Raw genomic sequence first — 14082 nt, 5'->3', positions numbered from 1 at the left:
GGCTGGTCACAGAGCGTTTATTCCAGTTCTGCACGGCTGGGCCGTGGGGAAGAGGGGTGTGGCTCTGAGGCTGAGACTGGCCCCGTGGCTGTGTGGGGGCCAGGCAGGTGCAACACGGTGGGCGCTACGGCCAGCAGCGCCCAGGAGACTCGGCAGTCAGGCTGGAGGACCATGCGCGTGCGGCCAGGGCTCCCCGGCCACTGCCCCGTCCCTGCCCGGCGCCAAGCTCCTCGTCCACTAGACGAGGCTTGGGCAGAGGTGGCCAGCAGAAGCGAAGGCACGAGGTGGGCCAGACGCGCCCAGACCCCAGCCGGGCAGGGGACAGGGCCATGCGGGGGTGCTGGCCAGGCTGGGGGTCAGACGACCTGAGCAGTGTGGGCAGAGCTGCTGGAATCTTGCAGGCCTCGGGCCACAGCCAGGGATGTGGCCAGGGCACTTCTCAGCCCCTCCATGGGGGCCACAGCCACCTGGGAGCCCACCCTGGGGCACACTGGCCAGACCCTGGCCCAGCCTCTTGGCTAGAGGCCCCCGGGACGGTGGGAAGGGGACCGGCATCGGCCCCAAGCCAGGGTGCATCGTCCTCACCCCCTGCGGACCCCCCGGCCCTGCCGAGGCCTGGCTGCCGCCCAGGAGCAACGTCCCCGGAGGGCCAGGCCTTGGGCTCTGCGGCACGGCAGCCCCGGCCCACGGCTCAGTGGCCTGGCTCCAGCGACCACTCCGACAGCCACTGCAGGCAGGAGGCCCGCTGTGCCTCAGTCTCTGGGGGCTTGGTGCGGGGCGGTGGGGGCCGGCCCGGCCCGGGCAGGGGTTCCGAGGGGCTGCAGGCTCGGGGGGCCCTGTCTGTGGGCTCAGGGTCGGGGGCAGCCTGCAGGGCCCGGGCGAGCTGGTCGAGGGGCTGCAGCAGGGTGTGGGGGCTCCAGCAGGCGTCGAGGGTGGGCAGGAAGGGGTCGGGCGTGCAGGCCTCCACGCGCTCGGCCCCCGTGGGGATGCGCAGGTAGAAGGCGTGCAGCATCATGCGGAAGGGCTGGTCCTCCTGGCCCGAGGCCAGCCCGTAGGTCAGGTCACCCACGATGGGGTGGCCCAGGGCGCTGCAGTGCACCCGCAGCTGGTGCGTCCGGCCTGTGGGCAGGGGCGGCGTCAGGCTGCGGCAGCGGCTGCTGCGAGAGCACCCGGCTCACGTCCCCGCCAGACCCCGCCAGCCGGCGGCCCTTCCCGCACGCACCCGTCAGCGGCTTCAGCAGCACTTTGGAGACGGGGTCGCCCCCGTACGAGCCGTGCTCCAGCACCACCAGCTCCGTGAGGCTCGGCTTGGGGTTCTCGCACCCTGGGGCGGGGAGCAGGCGTGAGGCTCCCATCACCGTGCGAGTCCCCGGGGCGCCCGCCCCAGGACCCCAGCCCCGGCGTGTACCCTGTGTGCCCTCGATGCACATGGTGTGGGCCCGGCCCTCCGTGCTGTTCCTGCCGATGGCGTGGCTGATGGTCACCCGGCCCTCCTGGACGTGGCCCCGCACCTGCCCGGCAGAGGGAGTCGGCCAGCTCTTCCAGCCAGCCCCCTGCCCCCGGGGCCCCACGTGCTGGACGCCAGGACCGTCCCGTGGAGCAGAGGGAGGGCCCGGGGCTGCCGAGCTGGGCTTGTGGTCCCGAGCACCCCCCCTCGGGGACCGGCCGGGCCTCACCAGAGCCAGGTAAGCTTTGGTGACGCGCCGCTCCTTGAAGCACTTGTAGGCGCTGCCGGCGGCCGCCTTGTTCAGGGCCACGCACAGCGCCCCGCTGGTGGAGAAGTCCAGCTGGTGGCAGAGCCTGCGGGGGGACACGGTCGGGGGTGGCAGGGTCCCGGCGCGAGCCCCTCCCCCGCGCCCAGACCTGCGCACCTGAACCCGTAGCAGGTGTCGGGGTCGGCCAGCTCGGGGAAGCGGTGCCGCAGCTGCTTCTGCAGGGTCAGCGTCTCCCGCCAGGTCTTGCTGTCGATGCGCAGGTCCCAGTGCTTGTTCACCACCAGGAAGTCGCGGCTCTGGTACACCACGGACAGGTTCTCCACGCTGCCCGGCTCCATGGCGCCTGCGGGCGGGCGGGCGGGCGGGGGCGCCGTCTACACCCAGGGCTCCGCTCCGAGGCCGCCCACGCTGCATCTCGGACCGCTCCGGGCCGTGGATCCCGCCGAAGGCTCGCGGCGGCCCTCCCGACCTGCCCGCACGGGCGATGCGCGGGACGGCGCCGATCCCACGGCCCTGGGCCCGCCCGGCCCGCCTGGGGCGCGGGCTCCCACTCGCCGCCCCCCGCCCCACGACACGCAGGCTCCTTTCTCCCCGCCTGCCCGCCCGCGCGCGAGGATTGGCACAGGCCGGGTCCCGGCGGACCCCGGTTCCGAGCCCTCCCGCGCCCGCCCACCCCAGCACCGACCTGCAGCCGGACGGCGCCGTCCGGGCCCCGATGTCGCTCCGCAGCCCCCGCGTCCCTAGACGCAGCCACCAGCAGCGGCCACCCGCGCCACGGAGCAGCACCGGAGCCCCGCCGGCGCACGCGCAGCCAGCCCGCCCCGCCGGGGAGTGACGGTTGTGCCGGCCAATGGCGAGCGGCCGCCGACTCGCCGCTCCGACTCCAGCGCGGCCTGCGCTCCCAGCCCCGTCTCCTCCCCCGTCCACGTCCCGCCCCGTCGCAGACCGGCGGCAATGAGAGCCAATGGCGGCCGCCCGCTGCTCCGACTCCCGCGCTGTGTGGCTGGGCCCCGCCCCGCCCCGGCCGCGGTCCCGCCCCCAGCCGCTGGCCAATGGCGAGCGCCGCTGCGTGAGGGCCGGCGGCGGCGGCGGCGGCGGGCGGGAGGTTCGGAGCGCGCGGCCGCCATGGAGGACTACGAGCAGGAGCTGTACGGGGTCGAGGACGACTTCCACAGCCAGTTCGCGGCCGAGCTCGAGGTGCTGGCCGAGCTGGAAGGTGGGCGCGCGAGGTCCTGCGGCGGGCGGCGGGCGGCGGGCGGCGCGGGGCGGCGCTGTGACGCTCCCGCCCGCAGGGACCTCCGCGCGCCCGCGCCCCCCGACGCCCCGGGCCCCGCTGACCTTCGAGGAGGCCGTGGCCGGAGGAGAGGCGGTCCAGGCCCGCCCGGCCAGGGCTAGGAAGCGGCCGCTGGAGGCCGACGCCGGCAGCGAGCCGCCCCCCAGTACGTCCGGGCCGGGGGCGCGGGGCGGGGCGGGGCGCGGGGCGCGGCGGGGGCCTCCCTTCTGCCCGTCTCCGCAGCTCCCGAGGTCCGGCGGCCGCGGCTGCAGGCGGCCAAGAGGCTGAGCTTCGGGGAGGACGTGGAGGAGCCGCCGCCCGCCGACTCCCCGCCGGCGGGCATCACCCCGCCGCCGAGCCCCGAGGTCCCCGCCGAGCCGCGGGGCGACGGGTGCGTGCCGGGGGCGCGGGATCCCCACCCACCTGCCCCGGGGGCCGCGCGCGGGAGCCGGCAGCCCCTGAGGCCCACTCCGGCCCCTTCCAGGCCCTGCGGCGCCGCGGCCTCGGCCTCTCGCCGGCGCGTGCTGCGGCGGCCCCCCGTGCTGGAGGACTACGTCCACGTGACCTCCACGGGCGGCGACCGGGCCTTCCTGGTGCTGCGCGAGGACCCCGCGGGCACGGGGCTGCAGGTGCGTGGGCGCTGGGGGGGCTGCCCTGCAGGCCGGGAGGTCAGGGCCGCCCGGAGAGGGTGCCGGGCTTCACCTGCGGCCGGTGGGCCGGCCGCCTTCTCTTCCCGATCTCCACCTCGGCTCCCGTGGGCCCTGCCCGCGGGGTCCCTGCCTCACCAGGCCGTCTCCCCTCTAGCTCCCCTGGTGGGCGGGGGCGGGGCAGGGGGTGCCGCCTGGCCCCGCAGCGCTGGTGTGGGCAGTCCCGCGGCCGCGAGGGGAACTCGGGACCACCCTGCTGCCCCCGCAGAGCCCTCTCCTGGACGTGCGGTGGCGAGGCGGAGGCCGGCTGGACCTGCTGGGTGTGCCCCTCACCTCCCTGAAGGAGCAAGTGGACAGCGAGGTGGGGGCGCGGGGCCGGGGGGGGGGGTGTGGTGCTGGGCGCCGGGCCGTGCTGACCGCTCGCCGGTCTGTGTGTGCAGAGGCGACAGCGCGTGCTGCAGGAGGCCCAGCAGCTCCCGGATGCCCTGCACAGGTGACCGGGGGGGGGGGGCTGGGGGCTCCCCCAGGACCCTCCTGCTTCCTAGAGCGAGCCTCCGCCTGCGTGCCCGCGGGGGCCGAGGCCTGCGGCTCAGGACGCCCTGCCCTGCAGCCTGCGGCCCGAGGAGGGGGCGGCGCAGCCTGCCGGAGCCCCTGAGGAGCAGCCGGCCGCCGGCCAGGACGCCCAGCACTGCTTGTGGGTGGACGAGTTCACGCCGCAGTGCTACCGGGAGCTGCTCAGCGATGACGTGAGAGCCGGGCGGGGCGGGGCGGGGGCGGGGCGGGGCGGGGGCGAGAGCCGGGCGGGGCGGGGCGGGGGCGGGGCGGGGCTCCCGCTGGGCTGCAGGGGCCAGTGTGGGGGCCGCTGCGGGGGGGGGGGGTCTCCTAGCCCACAGAGCAGCTGGCCCTCCTCGGATGTCCCTGGGGAGGGCCGGGCCGTGGGGACGGGTCCTGGTTGGAGTCCCATCTCGCCGCTCGCTGGCAGGTGTGTGGAGGTGGCCCTCGGCCGTCCTGAGCCACGGCGACCTGTCCTGTGTGCCAGGCCGGGAGCAGGGTCCTGGCTGCTGGGCCGCCCGGTGGTCCCGCAGGCCTGTCCTTGCCCTCCACAGTTCACCAACCGCTGCCTCCTCAAGTGGCTGAAGCTCTGGGACGCGGTCGTGTTCGGCCACGACAGGCCCCTGCGGAAGCCCCGGCCCAGCGTGGAGCCGGTCAGGGCCGGCAGGGAGGCCCCGGCGCCCGGCAAGTGGAAGAGCCACGAGCAGGTGCTGGAGGCCATGCTCGAGGCGGAGCTGGACGCGAGCCAGAGGCCCCGGCAGAAGGTGCGCCCGCAGCCCGGCACGAGGGTCGCCCCGCGCCGTGCCGCCAGCGCGGTCGGAACCGGAGTCGGTTCCGGTGAGCTGGGGGAAGCTGCGCCCCGCCCCGCGGCCCCAGCGGGCAGGTGGCTTCTGGGGAGGGCTTGCGGGTGCCAGCTGTGTCCCTCTCGGGTGCCTGGGCAGCGTTTCTGGTCTGGCGGGGTCCAGGGAGCAGCCAGGCTGGGGCCAGGCCCGGTGCTGGCCGGGCTTGGCGGAGGCTGTGTGGTCACCGGCCGCCTCGCCTGCCTCGGCTGCAGGTGGCCTTGCTGTGTGGGCCCCCGGGACTGGGCAAGACCACACTGGCGCACGTGATCGCTCGGCACGCCGGCTACTGCGTGGTGGAGATGAACGCCAGGTGAGCCAGGGGCCAGCCCGGCTCTCCCGCCTGTCCTAGCAGGTCCCGCGGGGCCGGGGGCGGGGCTTAGGCTCGGGCTCCCGGCGCCTGAGACCCCGCCCCGGCCCCTTTTTCAGTGACGATCGCAGCCCCGAGGCCTTCCGCACCCGCATCGAGGCCGCCACGCAGATGGAGTCGGTGCTGGGGGCCGGCGGGCGGCCCAACTGCCTGGTCATCGACGAGATCGACGGGGCGCCCACGGTGGGGCTCCTGGGCGTCCGGGGTGGCGGGCTGGGCGGCCCGGGCCCCGCTGACCTGGGCCTCTCCCTCCCGAAGGCGGCCGTCAGCGTCCTGCTGAGCGTGCTGAACCGCAAGGGCCCGCAGGAGCCGGGGCCGGGGCCGGGGCCGGGGGGCCGGCAGCGCCGAGGCGAGGGCGGCCTGTTGCTCCGGCCCGTCATCTGCATCTGCAATGACCCGTGAGTGGGGGGCTGTCCCGTCACGGGGCGGGGCCCGGCCTCCGGCCTTGCCTGTGCGCTGCCCACCACGCCCTCCTGCAGGTTTGCGCCGGCCCTGCGGCAGCTGAAGCAGCAGGCGCTCCTGCTGCACGTCCCCCCGACTCTGCCCGCCCGGCTGGTGCAGCGGCTGCAGGAGGTCAGACGGGGCCGCCGTCCCCCCCCCCCCCCGTCCCCCTCCGTCCCCAGCGGTGGGCCGGCTGTGGCGGCTGACCGGGCTGGGCTTCGGGGTGGGCGCTTCCCGGCCGGAGCTGCCTGCCAGTGGCCATGGGTGTGAGTGGGGCCGGGGGCTGCGCCTCACCAGCCCCCTCCCCTCAGATCTGTGTGCGGCAGGGCATGCGTGCGGACGTGGGCGCGCTGGCTGCTCTCTGTGAGAAGACGGACAACGACATCCGGGCCTGCATCAACACGCTGCAGGTGGGCGGGGCCGCGAGCGGGCTGAGCGGGCGGCAGGGCGCGGCAGCCTCTCACCCCCCCACCCCCCACCCCCCACCCCGTGTCCAGTTCCTGCACGGGCGGGGCCGAGAGCTGAGCGTGCGGGCCGTGCAGACCACCCACATCGGCCTCAAGGACCAGCGCAGAGGGCTGTTCTCGGTGTGGCGGGAGGTCTTTCAGCTGCCCCGCGCCCAGAGGTAGGCGGCGGGGCCGGGAGCCCGGGAGACCCAGAGCCGCCTCGGAGCCGACCCGGCCTCCAGCTTTGTCTCGGCTGTGTGGCCTTGTGGCCCGGGCTCAGGCTCTGGGAGCCCTGGGGGCCCCTAGCGGGCGGGGATGGGCCTGCCCCCCACGCCCCCACGCTGGGACACAGGGGTCTGCCCTGCGGGCTCCTGGGCCCCTGCGGTGCCCCTACGACAGCCCCCAGCCCAGGGCCCCGGCTTGGGGGCTTTCCAGAGGTCTGGGCGGGCAGCCCCGAGCGTGGGGGTGTGCAGATAGCACCGCGTGGCAGCTCCGGGCCCCTCTGCCCCGCAGGCGCCATGTGGGTCAGGACCCCACGCTGCCGGCCCTCGGGCTCCTGCTGGGCGAGGGGGACGCGGGCGCCCTGCCCATGGCCTCACAGCGGTTCCACCGCGTCCTGCACGTCGCCACCTCCGCGGGCGAGCACGAGAAGGTGGTGCAGGTACTGCCCGGCTGCCGCCGGGGGGTGCGGGTGGCGCGGGGCCGCTCCAGGGGCTGCGGGGCCGGCGCGGGCACGTGCACTCTGGCCGAGCCGTGGCAAAGCCCCCCCCCCCCCCCCCCCGGAAAGCCCGGCTTAAGCAGCTTCGCGGCTGAGCGGCTTTGGATCAGAAGCGGGATCCGGGATCCGCCTCGCGGGAGGCGGCTGGTGGGCGGGGCTCCGGGCGGGCCCTGGGCCGCTGTCTGTGGCTGTCCCCCGGACCGTCGGGCTGGGGGGGGGCAGGGCCTGACTGCCGCCCGCGGCCTGCAGGGGCTGTTCGAGAACTTCCTGCGCCTGCGCCTGCGCGACTCCAGCCTGGGCACGGTGTGCGCCGCCCTGGACTGGCTGGCCTTCGACGACCTGCTGGGCCGGGCCGCCCACCACAGCCAGAACTTCCAGCTGCTGCGCTACCCCCCCTTCCTGCCCGTGGCCTTCCACGTGCTGCTGGCCGCCAGCCACGTGCCGCACATCGTCTTCCCCAGCAGCCAGCAGGAGGTGCGCCGCCCCGCCCCGCCCCACCCCTGCCGGCCCGCGAGGCGCTGGGGCCGGGCTGGCTCACCCTCTGCCCTAGGCCCAGAGCCGGACGACCCAGATGAGGAACCTGATCCAGACGCTGGTGTCCGGCATCGCCCCAGCCACCCGCAGCCGGGCCGCGCCCCAGGCCCTGGTCCTGGACGCCCTCTGCCTGCTCCTGGACATCCTCACCCCTAAGCTGCGCCCCGTGAGTGCCACGCGGGAGAGGGCGGGGCTCCCCTGGGGTCTGCTGCGGGGCCTGCTCAGCCCGCCCCTGGCTGCCCGCCTGCCCGCCCAGGTGAGCACACAGCTGTACAGCGCCCGCGAGAAGCAGCAGCTGTCCAGCCTGGTGGGCACCATGCTCGCCTACAGCCTCACCTACCGCCAGGAGCGCACGCCCGACGGGCAGTACGTCTACAGGCTGGAGCCGTGAGTGCCTGCACCTGGGGGGCTGGGGGGCGTGGTCACTGCTGCACTCCGGGGCCGGCGTCACCAGCCTCTGTCCCCAGGAGCGGCCCCCAGAGGACGCAGCCCCGCGCCCGGGGCTGGCGGTGGGTGGTGGGCGGTGGGGGTGGGGCCCCATCGATGTCCCCGTGCCCCGCCGCCAAGGCCGCAGCCCTGCAGCTGTCGCGGGAGGGCGCGTGGGCGGTGCCGGCGCGCTGAGCGGTGCCCCGGGCAGGAACGTGGAGGAGGTGTGCCGCTTCCCCGAGCTGCCGGCCCGCAAGCCCCTCACCTACCAGGCCAAGCAGCTCATCGCCCGCGAGATCGAGGTGGAGAAGATGCGCAGGGCCGAGGCCGTGGCCCGGGCTGCGGACAGCCCCCAGGTGAGCCCCCCGGGCGCGGCGCGGGCGGGGCAGGAAGTCCTGCCCAACAGCCCTCACCTAGCCCTCTTCCTGCAGGTGGACGGGGGTCCTCCAGGGAGTGGAGGGAGAGGGCTGCCGCGCCCCGCCCCCCGCGAGCAGCGGCTACAGCCCACTAGGAGGGCGATCCCCGAGGAGCAGGTGCGGGGCGGGGGCGGGGCCTGGGCTGCCCACGAGGAGGGCGATCCCCGAGGAGCGGGGGCGGGGCAGGGGCCGGGCCTGGGCTGCCCACGAGGAGGGCCATCGCCAGAGCAGGTGCGGGGGTGGGGGCGGGGCAGGGGCTGGGTCTGGGCTGCCCACGAGGAGGGCGATCCCCGAGGAGCGGGGGCGGGGCGGGGCAGGGGCCGGGCCTGGGCTCCCCACTAGGAGGACCATCGCCGGAGCGGGGGCGGGGTAGGGGCCGGGCCTGGGCTGCCCACGAGGAGGGCGATCCCCGAGGAGCGGGTGCGGAGCGGGGGGCCTGGGCTCCCCAGGAGAGGGCCTGCCGTGTGCAGGGCGGGGCGGGGGGCGGGCTCTGTCCAGCAGCCTCACGGCCCCTCCCTCTTCAGCCCGAGAGGGATTTCTTCGGACGCGTGGTGGTCAGGAGCGCGGCAGCAGGTGCAGGTGTGTGGGGGCCGTGGTGGGCGCGGGGAGTGCGGCCAGGCCCGCAATGACCGCGTGTCCCCGTGGCTCCCACAGAGAACGAGGCCCCCGACAAGGACGCGGCCGAGTGGCGCATGGGCACCGCGGTGGGCAGGAGCCAGGTCTGGTTCCGCTTCAACGAGGGCGTCTCCAACGCCGTGCGGCGCAGCCTGCACATCCGGGACCTGCTGTAGCCCCGCCCCGCCCCGCCCCGCCCCGCGTGCCCCCAGAGAACGGACCAGAGCGGTGCTTCCGCCGCCTTTATAAAAGCCGCGGCTCACAGGATGGCGCACTTGCCCTTCTCCACCCAGGGGTTGCTCTTCATCAGGTCGGGGTTCAGGAACGGGTCCTTGGGGACCCCGTCCTCGATCCACTTGAGGAGCCTGCGGGGGGCGGGGGCCGGGTGAGCGGGGGCTCCACGCTGGGGCGCCTGCCCGTCCCAGGGGTGGGGTCCTGGTCCCGTGCACGGGGCGCAGGCCAGCGTGGGCCCTTGGATGGACGGGGCGCAGGCCAGCGTGGGCCCGCACTCGGGTGGACGGGGCAGCGTGGGCCCTCACTCGGGGTGGACGGGGCAGCGTGTGCCCTCACTCGGGGTGGACGGGGCAGCATGGGCCCGCACTCGGGTGGACGGGGCAGCGTGTGCCCTCACTCGGGGTGGACGGGGCAGCGTGTGCCCTCACTCGGGGTGGACGGGCAGCGGGGCCCGCACTCGGGTGGACGGGGCAGCGTGGGCCCGCACTCGGGTGGACGGGGCAGCGGGGCCCGCACTCGGGTGGACGGGCAGCGGGGCCCGCGCTCGCGTGGACGGGGCAGCGGGGCCCGCACTCGGGTGGACGGGGCAGCGGGGCCCGCACTCGGGTGGACGGGCAGCGGGGCCCGCGCTCGCGTGGACGGGCAGCGCGGCACTCACTCGGGTATGGTCTTGGAGGACGCCTCCCGCTTGAAGGCCAGCTGGTGCCTGAGGCTCTCCACCTCCTTCTGCATCTGGGGCACGTCCCACTCCTCCATGGCGTCGGGGGCTTCCGCGGCGGCCAGCCTGGAGCTGGGGGCGCGGGGAGGCAACAGCCAGGGCTGCTGGAGGTGCCCCTCCCGCCTGTGCGTGCCCAGCACAAAAGGACAGCGGAGCCTGGGGGCCAGGCCGCCCCTGCCCACAGCCGAGCGGAGCCGCAGGCAGACGCCTGGAGTCCCCCGGGGCGCCCCTGCCCGCGGGGCTAATCAGCACACAACTTTCCATTCTCCTGCCTCCGGATGGGGGGGGGGCGGGGGGGCTGAGGCCGCTGGGAGCTCCCTGAGCCCTCCCCAGTCGGGGTCCACTTCCCACCCCGGTTGAGGTGGGGGCCAGCTGACGGTCTCTGATTTGCATCTGGGCAGAGCCCCGCCCCCACCCTGGGCTGGTGGATCCCGGGGCCAGGAGGATTTGGCTCCAATTTGCATGGGGTGGGGTGGCTGGGCTGTGCCGCTGAGGACCGGGGCACTGGGCAGTCCAGGACCTGGGCTGGGGTGGCCCCGGTGCCGGTGTCTCCCGGGACACCTGAGCACAACGGGGTCAAGTGGCAGGGTGGGGCTGCCGGGCCCAGGGGGACCCGTGCTGCAGTCCCCCCGGGAGGTGGGGGACCGGTGTTCTGTACTCTGGGGAGGTGGGCAGGGGCTGCAGGCGCTGGCACCGCATTGGGGGGGCATCCCGGGCTGGGAAGGGGCCCCTCTCCTGCAAGGTTCTCGGGGGAGGGCCCAGGATCTGGTCACGTGGGAGCCGCCCGAGGGGTCAGCGGGGTGAGCGGCTTGGGGAGAGGGGCAGGTTCCCGGGGGGTGATGGGCAGCACACGGGGGACGTGCAGACTCGCATTTCGGCACTCTGGACAGCCGTCTAGTCTGGACAGCCGCGAGGGTGGGAGGCCTCGTCTGCAGCCCCAGCCCTGCCTGCGAGCAGCCGCTACTGCCGGAGCCCTCCAGGCCCCTCTGCCAACGCACACGGCGGAGCCCTCCAGGCCGCCCTGCGGACGCACACGGCGGAGCCCTCCAGGCGCCCTGTGGACGCACACGGTGCGGCGGGCACGGGGCCCCATCAGCTCCTGCACACAGGGCAGCTCCCCTCCGTCCTGTGGACTGGGCTGGGTAAATGGGGGGGTCCCCCAGTCCCCACTTCCTTCTCAGCACCTTACCTTGGAGTGACAGTGAGAGCAGACGATGAGCCGGTGCGGCGAGGGGGCAGCGGCGGCTGAGTGTGTGCACCGACTGGCTGGCCAGGCAGGCAGAGCCCTGGCAGGTGCCCCGCCCACTCCGCCACCTGGGGCCCTGGCACCGCCCCGCGGCTCGGCCGGGCACACTGCCAACCTCTGATGGGACATGCGGCCCAGGGATCCCCAGTGGGGCCCGGTCTCAGCCGGGTGAGGGGCTTCCTGGGTGGCGTCGAGTGCCTCCTCGGCCACCTCGGAGAGCAGGGACGGGGTCAGGATCTGTCTGTGTGGCCTCTGCAGCTGACAGCATGTGGGAGGTCTGTGATGTCCAGTGACGGGCATCTTGGGCCAGGAGGCCTTGCTGGGTGTGTGGCTCCCTGTCCCGGCCTCCTGCTCCGATCCGGGGCTGGGCTGGGGCTGGGCAGCTGGGCAGCTGTGCCGGGAGGTGCGCAAGCTGCTGGGTCTGCCCCGTTGGTGTGAGCGAGCTGTGGCCGGAAGCCTGGGGGGCTCTGGGGCTCCACGTGTCAGCGCCCACCCAGAGCTGAGGGCCCAGGCTGGTCTGTGGACAGGCCCCCTCTCCCACGCTCCTGCCCACGGGGCCCTCGGGGATGTGTATGCCAGGCTGTATCCTGGCTGGGGGCCCCAGGCAGCAACAGGGGCCTCAGGGGGCAGCGCCAAGCTCCCGGGTGCAGCCCACCTGGGGCTCGGCCCAGAACCCTGCAGGGGTGGCCCTCGAGCCCCCGTCCCCTGCAGCGAGGCTGTGGAACGGGGTCACCTTGCCTCCCGGGGCTTGATGGATCAGGACGTGCTCTGGAACTGGGGCACATCAGGGAGCGCAGGGATTATTTTTGTTATGGATTTAGGAGGTGGGGAGCTTAAAGCGACCTCAGGCAGATGGCAGCCCCTCCGGTGGGGTGGGGGTGGACACTGCCCTGGGCAGAGAGCAGCCGAGGGGCGGGACGTGCAGGTGCCTCTGGTCCGGGGGTGGCAGCAGCATCTGTTTCCTGGGTGGGTCCATGGGACACCTGGGCAGTGCGCAGACTGTCCAGCGCGCTGCCCCCTCCCCAGGTGGCCAGGACATGGTGTGGGGAGGTTGGCCCTGGGACCACTGGACGTTTAGGCTGTGATGCAGCCGTGGGTGAACCCGGCCCCGGGCTGGTGGGAACCCCCAGCTGGGGGTGTCCGTGCAGTGGCCGCACCAGCTCCAGGGTGGCGCCTGGTCCCTCTGCCCCGGTGGCATGGCTCATAGTCACGGCCACAGCGTGCTCCTGTGCCAAGGGCTGAGACCACGTGTCCACAGTGGGGGGCCTCTCCTCACCTTCCCAGCCAGGCTGGGCTGGACCCCCAACACGCCCAGGCCCAGAGGGAGGCCTGGGGGTGTACTGTCCGTGCCTGGCGCAGCAGAGAACCCGCTCTGGCTGACCGCTGAGGCTGCGAGTAGTCAGGTCGCTAACGGGGCCTCTGGCCTAGAAACGGCTGCCCTGGCCTGGGGTCCAACGCCCCCAGCCCGGCCTTTGGGAAGCACACAGGCCTGGGCTCTGTCCGAAACCGAGCCAGGACCATGGCCTCTCCAGGGCCCCTGGGGGTGTGGACGGGAAGTCCCTGCTGCCTACGCCGGGCTGACCGCGGTGGAGGGAGCCGCCCTGGCCCCTGGCGGGCGGTGCTCGCGGGTCCCCGTTCCCACGTGGTGGCACTGAGCGAGCCCGCAGAGCAAACACAGGGGCTGCGTTTCGCCGGTGAACGGGGACGAGCCGGCCGGGAAGGATTTTCGGTCACTCGGGCTCGCGGAGCGCGGGGAGGCCGCGCGCGGGTCTCCGCCAGGTGCCTGCGACGGCCGGGCCGGGCTGCAGCCCGGAGCTCCACCAGGTCTCCCGCGTGGGTGCGGGGCCCGCGCTCGGGAGCCACCGTGGCCTGCAGTTAGCGGGGCCCGAGGCGCGGTCCCCAGGATTGACCAGGCTCGGGGACGCACCCACGCCCCTCCGCGTCAGTCCACCTTGGGCGTCGCTTCCGGGAGGCTGGCGGAGGGCGGGGCGGCCCGAGGACCCGCCTCGTGACGTCAGCGCGCCGAGGCGCCATCTTGGGGGCGGGCGGCGGGGTCCGGGGGGCCATAGTTGGGTCGGGCACTGGTCACGAGACTCACGTGGGCACTTCGAGCCCCGGCGCTGCGGTCTGGGGCTCGCGGGCCTCACGCGTGAAGTACGTAGAGTGCGAACGCGGTGCGAGGCCAGGTAGCCTGGTGGACGTCCGGAACCCCGGTTTGGCCCTGTTCCAAGCCTTGCGCGCGTTCTCGCCCCTTCCACAACTCTGCCCGGAAACCAAGCCTGGAGGGGGCGGGGCCGGCGGTGTGGAGGCGGGGTCAGGGGCGTGGTGTGTGGGCGTGGTCGGGCGGGGCTGGGCGCGGTGGACTGCCCTCCGCTCTGGCCCAGGTGTGTGCGAGGCGTGGGCTTGGGTCGGGCGGGCAGGGTCCACCAGCAGGGTTTCCGGGCTGCCTCGCCGGGCGTGCAGCCGTGAGATGGGCTCTTTGGGGTCGCGGCCGGCATCCAGGGCTCCAGGCGTAGGGGCGTGCGGCTGCCGCCTGAAGCGCTCTCCTGGGCGTCTTCCCCGTGCGTGAGTCTGCAGGTGGACACGTGTCGTGGACCCTCCTTTCCCGAGAGACTTCTGGAAACCAGGCGACCCCCGGAGCAGCTCGGGGGCCGCGGGGCGAGAGGCCCGGAGCACCGGGGCTGCCGCTTGGCCCCTCTCGCCATGGAGAGCAAGGACGTCGGGCGGAAGCGGCCGCCCTAGGCCCCCGGGTCCACCCCGGGTACCTGGCTCCCGTGCGGGGGAGAGACCTGGCCGCGAGCCGAATCCCGCGCCCGGCTGCAGCGCGCGCCCTCGCCAGCAGGCGGCGCCGCGGGCCGCGAAGGGGCCTGGTCCCTCTCGCCCGTGGGCCGG

At 74.9% G+C, this 14082-nt stretch overlaps 3 protein-coding genes across 3 annotated transcripts; 1 reads left to right on the top strand and 2 right to left on the bottom strand.

Moving 5' to 3' along the window:
• Position 1: 1 nt before the first annotated feature.
• RPUSD1 (RNA pseudouridine synthase domain containing 1) lies at positions 2-2551 on the bottom strand. The gene is made up of 6 exons (XM_051841465.2): positions 2401-2551; positions 1872-2058; positions 1677-1800; positions 1409-1511; positions 1223-1324; positions 2-1119 (listed from the first exon to the last, which is right to left on the bottom strand). Exons 2-6 carry the CDS (start codon positions 2051-2053, stop codon positions 692-694), a joined length of 939 nt encoding a protein of 312 aa, XP_051697425.2. The 5' UTR covers positions 2054-2058; positions 2401-2551; the 3' UTR covers positions 2-691.
• A 221-nt stretch (positions 2552-2772) lies between these two features.
• CHTF18 (chromosome transmission fidelity factor 18) lies at positions 2773-9259 on the top strand. Its single transcript, XM_051841459.2, has 22 exons — positions 2773-2931; positions 3008-3154; positions 3232-3379; positions 3473-3617; positions 3904-3996; positions 4076-4128; positions 4246-4381; positions 4742-4951; positions 5242-5339; positions 5456-5579; positions 5655-5794; positions 5876-5969; positions 6149-6247; positions 6335-6462; positions 6797-6944; positions 7251-7475; positions 7552-7701; positions 7792-7922; positions 8173-8317; positions 8393-8494; positions 8902-8956; positions 9032-9259. The coding sequence occupies exons 1-22, from the start codon at positions 2841-2843 to the stop codon at positions 9166-9168; spliced, it is 2799 nt and encodes a 932-aa protein (XP_051697419.2). The 5' UTR covers positions 2773-2840; the 3' UTR covers positions 9169-9259.
• GNG13 (G protein subunit gamma 13) lies at positions 9220-13457 on the bottom strand. The gene is made up of 3 exons (XM_051841462.2): positions 11134-13457; positions 9885-10016; positions 9220-9357 (listed from the first exon to the last, which is right to left on the bottom strand). Exons 2-3 carry the CDS (start codon positions 9980-9982, stop codon positions 9252-9254), a joined length of 204 nt encoding a protein of 67 aa, XP_051697422.1. The 5' UTR covers positions 9983-10016; positions 11134-13457; the 3' UTR covers positions 9220-9251.
• Between the last annotated feature and the right edge of the window lie 625 nt (positions 13458-14082).

The sequence above is a fragment of the Oryctolagus cuniculus genome, chromosome 19 (genome assembly GCF_964237555.1).
Source record: "Oryctolagus cuniculus chromosome 19, mOryCun1.1, whole genome shotgun sequence".
NCBI lineage: Eukaryota > Metazoa > Chordata > Mammalia > Lagomorpha > Leporidae > Oryctolagus > Oryctolagus cuniculus.
Note: the sequence above shows the minus strand (reverse complement) of the source record. Positions and strands in the feature narration are given on the sequence as shown.